Here is a 6,693-nt window from a genome sequence, read left to right on the forward strand (position 1 = left end):
GGGAGGACCCGGGGCTCGCCCAGGCCTGGGGAAGTAGAGCCTGGAGGGTGCGAATCCACGCCGGGCACCAGGCACGGGGCCCTCGGAGGTGCAGCCTGCAAGCCACAGCTGTGGAGGCGACCTGGGGCGGGGGTACCAAGCTGGGTGGAGAAGAGCGGGCAGGATCAGTGGCCTGGGGCACGGATGGGCAGCCGGGCCTGTGGACGTGGTGGGGGTAGGGAGCCACTGAGGGTCCTGGAGCAGGCGTGGGGGTGAGCAGAGAGCCTGGGCGGCCCCTGCAGCGGCAGAGCAGAGATGGGGAGACTGGTGGCCCAGAGGCCCGGGAGGCGGCCAGGGAGTGAGAAGGAGACGATTAGAAGGGCCCCAGGGGGCCGGCGCTGTGGCACAGTGGGTGAAGCTGCCGCCGGCTGCACTGCCGGCGTCCCATCTGGGTGCCGGTTCGAGTCCCGGCTGCTCCACTTCTGACCCGGCTCCCTGCCGCTGGCCCGGAAAAGCAGCAGAAGACGGGCAAGTGCTCGGGCCCTGCACCCATGGCAGAGACCCGCATAGAGCTCCTGGGTTTGGCTGGCCCAGCCCTGGCCACTGTGGCCACTGGGGAGTGAACCAGCGGATGGAAGGCTCGTGCGCTCTCATTCGACTTCCAAATAAATAAAATAAGTCTTAAAAAAAAAAAGAAGAAGAAGGGGGACACAATGACCGATGCGGGATGTGGGAAGAGGAAGACTCACGATGAAGGCCCAGCTCCGGCTCAGCAGCTGGGAGGGGCCAGGCCCTCAGTGGAGTGGGTCTGGCCGCACAGCTGCCGTGAACCCAGATGTGGAGGTGGGCGCACAGCTGGCGAGAGGTGGAGCCGGGAGCCCAGCTCACAGCTGCGCGGCTTCGGGCGAGGCCCCTGCTGCAGGGTGCTGTTGAGACAGTGACGGCCTGCGGTGTCCCCCGGTGCTGGCCACCTCGCTGCTGGGGGCGGAGGGGGACGCGCTGACCCCTGCTTCCCACCTGCGCGTGACGGGCTTGTCTGATTCCCCGCAGGCATCTGTAGCAGGCCCCAGCGCTGTCTGAGCCTGCCCCCCGCAGAGCGGGCACCGGAGGCCCACGCGCCGCGCGGGGAGGGCACCAGCCGGGAGCCGTCCCCCGGGCCCGAGGGGGACCAGCTGCTGCAGCACCTGCGTGCCAGCATCCTGCCCTGGGACGACGGCGTGCTGCAGACCATGTCTCCCAGGCTCACCGCAGGTGCCAGCTCGCCCGGGAGGGGGCGGGCGGGGACACCAGCTCCCAGCCACACGGCCCGGGCTGCCTCCGCCTCCCACCCACCCCTTCCCCCTGCCAGGCCTCCCTTCCGCAGGGTCCTGACCAAGGTGCACATACTGCAATGAGCCCCCCCCCCACGGGCCCCTCCCCCACCTTCCTGCTCTGCCTCCCTGGGGGGTTGTGGTTTTGTGCGGGGTCTGGGGTCCTGCCTCGGGGACTCGGGCCATGCCTGCTGGTTTCACCTGCCCTCCTGTCCCCAGGCCTCCTTCCCCGTCCCCCCACCCCGTGTCCCCCCAGTGGTGCAGTATTCCAGTGTGCCGTCCACTAATGAGTGGACCCAAAATTCCGAAGGTCAAGCCCCACCCCTCTGTGGTGATGATGTCAGCAGGTGGGGACTGCGCTGATTGGGTCAGTGTCCTCCTCCCTAAGCCCCCAGAGAGGTCCTTGTCCCCCCCCCACCCCCTGAGGACACGGGAGGTGTGGCCACCTGCAGTGCCTCCCGGCCCCGAGACTGGAAGGTTACTGCCGTTGGCAAGGCGTCCAGCTGACGGGGGACAGTGTCGGACAGACCGACCAGCCCACAGACCAGCGTCTGAGTCGGGCAGCTGCAGAAATTCAAAGGTGGACCAGACACAGGTCCTTGAACTTGAGCTATGGATGCCCCACGAGCTGCAGCTGCCCAGGCTGATGGGATTGGAGACCTCAGGAAGAGGGGGCGGGACCAGGAAGAGGGGGCGGGACCTGGGCGAGGGGCAGGGGCTGCAGAGTCCCAGGCCGGCTGGGGTGAAGGGATGGGTTCTTGGCGCAGGTGGGAGGGCTGTCTCCATGTCGCCTCTTTCAGTTCTGAACGAAACGATTAAAGACAGAGGTGGGTACCTGAGCCAGATCTGCAACCTGCTGCCCGTGAGGGTCGTGTCCTACGCAATGCTGCCCTGCACCCTGCCCGTGGAGTCCGCCATCGCCGCCGTGCGGGGGTGAGCCTCCCCGCCGCTCTGCTCTGCCTCCTCCTCCTGGGCTCGGCTCCGGGTTCCAGGCCTTGGCGGTGGGAGGGCAGTGGGGGCGCCTCACACAGCCGGGTGCAGCTCAGCCCCCAGGCAGTGGCCCGGAAGTTGCTCTCCTGTCCTGATCTGTCACTCTGTGGGAGCTCCGGAACCCCTGGGGACTTAGGAGCTGGCGCTGGCCTTGGGTGGCTGGGGAGACGGAGGCCTGGAGAGGTGGGGGTCGCGGCTCTGGGCCACGGAGCTGAGTAGTTGGGCGGTCCGGAAGCGGGGTCCTTGCTGCCCCTGGAGCCGGTTTGTCTTTCCGAGCACACGAGCGTGGTAGAGCGTAGGGCAGTCCCATCTCTGGTTCCAGACTTGGTTCCTTAAGACCACTGTCAGCCGCAGGAGGGCAGAGTGGGCGTCCCCAGAACTCGCCGACGCCAGGCAGAGTGGTCAGCAGCTCACCCCACTCAGACGCCCCCGGTCCCGTCCCGGCCGTGTGACCCCGGACAGTAGAGTCTGCCCCTCTGTGCCGCAGCTCCCTGGCCCTGGCACAGGGCGTGAGAGGAGGCTGCCAGGCCCTGGACGTGAAGGGCGCCTCCTGGAGGAGGCTGCCAGCCAGCGAGTGAGGCCATTGCTTCCTCTTCTCTGACCTCAGTACTGAGAGTCACAGCTAGGTGACCGACCAGCGGGGCCTGCGGTTTCTAAGCTGTGCGACCTCAGGCCAGTGGCCCGACCTCTCTGAGCTGCAGTGGTCTTGGGTGTGATTTGCGGTTAGGACGCCCGGTGGGTTACTGAGAAACGGGAGGCACTTGGTGAGAAACGGCATCGTCCTGATCTGACCGTAAACAAGACCAGAGCTAAGAGAAGCCGAGAACGGGGGTCAGGGAAGCGGAACCAGCAGCCTGGCGGCACGAGGAGGCACAGGCGCCCAGGTGCCACAGAGCGCTTGGGACTTGGCGGCCCGGTGCCAGGTTCCGTGTTTGTGAGGGAGGGGACTGGATTCGGGCTCTGGGACCCTGAGAGGGAGCACACGCTGACCCACGGGATCCTCGGGAGGTCCTGGCCCCGACCCGCCTGGGGTCTCCGTGCCCACTGCGTCGGGGTGGGTCCTGCTGCTCTCGTCTTTCCTGGGCCTCCCACCTTCCTGCTTCTCGGGGTCTCGAGTGGCTTCCCGGAGACGTGCACACGGTGGCTGTGTGAGCGCCAGCCCGCGGGCCTGTCCACATGGCGTCCGGCTCTGGCACGGCTGCGGTGGCCTGCAGGGGGCACGTCGCTTCCTCCCGGGGTGTGGAGACGCGGCTCCGTCCTGGGTTGTGAACCGGGTCCGGCGCTGGCCGCGTTCTGCTTTCTCTGCAGATGCCGGGGACCTGGGCCGGACACGGCTGGGCCTGGGCGCGAGTCCCTTTCACTCGCTCGCCAGCCCTGGGGCGTGGCCTCCTGGTGTGACGTCCATGGCTCCTCCTGCTCTCGGGGCCCTCGTGAGGTGTTTGACCTCCTGGGTTGGGTTCCTGTCTGTCCCTCTCTCCCTCTTTCCTGATTCTCCATCTCTTTGCCTCTTCACCTCTGGGCTCGTCTTCTGTGAGCTGTTACTCTCGGCTCACCCAAACTGGCAGTGTCCACCTCCCGGGAGCGCATCCGTGCAGGACGCGGGGTGACACGGGGCGACACTCGCAGCGTCCCTCTGTGACAGCCGCGCCGTGTTCACGCTGTGCTGGGCTCGCCCTCGTGCCGACACGCCGAGCACACGTGTGTGGACATGTGCACCTGCACGGTGAGTGTGTACGGGCACAAGCACATGGTGGTGTTGGGGTGTTCTGCAGACTGGTGCTGTGGCTCCCCGACCTCCCCGACGACGTCCAGTGGCTGCAGTGGCTGGTGTCCCAGATGTTTGCCCGCTTGACCTCGTGTCTGCTCCCTGCCTCCAGGTAAGCGCCCGGACTGCTGGCGTGTGTGCCAGGTGGGCGCCCCTCTCCTCCGGTGGGACCTCACGCAGTGTCCTAGGAACACCTGGGCGCTCCCCGAGTGGTGGGCTCTGCTCTGTGGGAGGCGGCCGAGCCCCCCAAAGGGCGCAGGGCACCTGCTGGAATCCGTGGCCCAGGCCGACCTGCGCAGCAGCTGGGGAGCCCCCCCACTCGTCGGGTGTGGCCACTGGTGCCCCCTGCTGGAAGGAGGAGAGAGCTCGACCAGGAAGCAGGGGCAGGGGTGAGGGTGGAGGTCAGGAGCCAGACAGCATGGGAGGGGTGGGGCCCGAGAGTGGCTGTGACAAGGGAGGAGTGGGCCCGGTCAGGGCAGGACGGGGGTGCCTTTAGTGCAGATCCCCTGCCTCCCACCATGGACGTGGGGATCACAGCCGCGAGGGGGGACTGGCAGTGCAGTCTGGGAGGTGCCGCTGCCTCTGAATGCGGCCCAGAGCCAGAGGCCCTCACTCCGGTGCAAGGATCGGGCCTCGTCCTGAAGACCACGGGCCTCGGTCTCCTCCCTGTTCGATGGGGGTGCACCTCATGCTTCTGTCGGGCTTCTGGGAGGCTCGTGGGAGCCTGTGGAACAGCACGTGGCACAGCACGTGGCACGTGGCACCTGGCACGTGGCAGGCCCTCAGGAGAGGGGCCTCGGCTGCGTGGTGTTACTGTGGGCAGATGTGGAAGGATTAGGGAGTGGAAGGATCCGCTTTGCGTTGGGAGCGTGGCCACATGGCCATGTGGCCGTGTAACTGTGGCCATGGCCCCGGCTGGCAGCAGGCTCTGCAGCAGAAGGACGTGGGGGCCCGGGCCTCAGCAGACCCTGTGGGGCCTTCAGCTGCCCTGGGCTCCCAGGATAGCGGGAGGTGTCGGTTGCAAGCTCCGTGGGGCAGCAGCCTGGGGCCTGGTGGACACAGCGGCTCCAGGCAGAGGTGGCGACCCTGGCAGGCGAGCTGGTTTACACGAGGGAGCCGATGGACGCTGTCAAGGACTTGTCGATGGGCAACGCCTGTGCACGTCCAGCGGCTGGGAGGGCCCTGGGCTTGGAGGAACAGGATGGCGCCATCAGCCCAGCTCAGCGCCAAGGGCCGGAGCAAGCCGTGGCTCTGGGCTGGGCCAGCTCCGGTGCCCAGGGTGTGCAGGGCAGTGGGCTCCGCGGCCAGCAGTGTGGGCCGGGCACCGGCTGCGGCGCTAGCTTGCTTTCTTTGTTGCAGATCCCAAAGGCGGAGGAGTGGCCAGCACGCCGCCCTGCAGGCCAGAACATGACTCGCTGGGCCCCTGTGCCCCTGCACCTGGACGCCCGCGCCAGTGGGGACCGAAGCTGGGGCTGCCGGCCCTCCGTCCTCGGGTCCAGCTGAGCTGCTCGGGGAGCAGAGACCTGCTGGGCGCGGCGCCGTCTCCCTACTTTCCCGCGGGATGAGTCTCGGGTCAGCGAGGAGGCAGGTCTGGGAACTGTGTGTGCAGCTACTCTGCCCACAGTTTCGGGCGGGAAGCCCGTGGTTTACTGAACCCGAGGGCGATGGACTTGGTCTCAGGGAAAGCTAGCCGGCCGCTTAGGGTGTCGGTGCAGGTCCATTGCTTAGGGAAACCCAGCGTGATGGCAGCATTAGCGCTGCTGGCTGTGGCGGGGCCCCAGGATGGCCTTCAGTGCCCGCTGAGGGGTGGACACTCCAGGTGGGGGTGGCCAGAGTGGCCGGTGACTGGGGTCTGGCCTGGCCTCTGTGCCATCTCGCGGGCTGGAAGGATGACAGGGGCCACGCGTCCCCTCCCCCTGCAGGAAGCCGTCCGGGCACTGGGGAGGCACGGTCGGTCCCAGGAGGGCACCCCACCTGTCAGGTGCTCTTAGACGACAGTAGCTCAGGACATTCCCAGCACACGTTTCTGGCTTAGCTGAGATATTTCACAGAGTTCATATCATAAGCGTAAGGGGATTTCGTCTTTTGTTGGGTCGTGTGTTCTGTCAATCTGGGAGTTAATCAATAAACCCACCTTTGAAAGCCTCTACAGCGCATGGCCGCCCCGACTCCCTGGTGCAGCCGAGCTCAGAGCTGGGTTCACTTCCCTTCTTCCTCCGCAGCCCTGGACTTGAACTTGGCTCGTTTTCTGCAAGCTCCGGCCGGGTTCTCTCTCTTGCCTTCTCTCCGTCCTGTGTCCCCCAGCCTTAGCACCCAGGAGCACTCAGCAGGGAGGCGCCAGCTCCCAGTGGGGTAACTTGTCAGCGCGCCCATGACCGGGGGGCACGTGTGTGTTGTCTGCTGCGTGTGTGGGAGATTAACGACGCTCACACTCCGGGTGCTGGCCAGGGCAGTGGGCAGCCTCCCCAGGTCCTGGGCCACCTGCAGCGGGAGGAGCAGCAGTTCAGGCCAGCACCTCGACCAGGCCGGTCCCCTTGGCAGTGGAGCCCTGACACAGCTGCACGAAGGTCCTTCTCCAGTTGAGCAGCGTGAACAGGAAGCCCCCTACGGAGGGCCGGGCTGCAGTTCTGGGTTTGCACCTGGCTCGGC

General features: G+C 66.8%; 1 protein-coding gene across 3 annotated transcripts in view; it reads left to right on the forward strand.

Moving 5' to 3' along the window:
- The window catches only part of LOC100344884 (1-acylglycerol-3-phosphate O-acyltransferase PNPLA3), a 15,077-nt gene extending 8,884 nt beyond the window's left edge, over positions 1 to 6,193 (forward strand). For all 3 annotated transcript variants that reach the window (XM_008252201.4, XM_070051511.1, XM_070051510.1), the window contains 4 exons: positions 1,030 to 1,230; positions 2,090 to 2,222; positions 4,052 to 4,156; positions 5,404 to 6,193. In XM_008252201.4, coding sequence (XP_008250423.3) covers positions 1,030 to 1,230; positions 2,090 to 2,222; positions 4,052 to 4,156; positions 5,404 to 5,455 — 491 coding nt within the window. In that variant the 3' untranslated portion in view covers positions 5,456 to 6,193. The remainder of the gene's footprint in view (positions 1 to 1,029; positions 1,231 to 2,089; positions 2,223 to 4,051; positions 4,157 to 5,403) is intronic.
- The last annotated feature ends 500 nt before the right edge of the window (positions 6,194 to 6,693 follow it).

This window comes from Oryctolagus cuniculus, chromosome 11 (assembly GCF_964237555.1).
Source record: "Oryctolagus cuniculus chromosome 11, mOryCun1.1, whole genome shotgun sequence".
In the NCBI taxonomy this organism is placed as follows: domain Eukaryota; kingdom Metazoa; phylum Chordata; class Mammalia; order Lagomorpha; family Leporidae; genus Oryctolagus; species Oryctolagus cuniculus.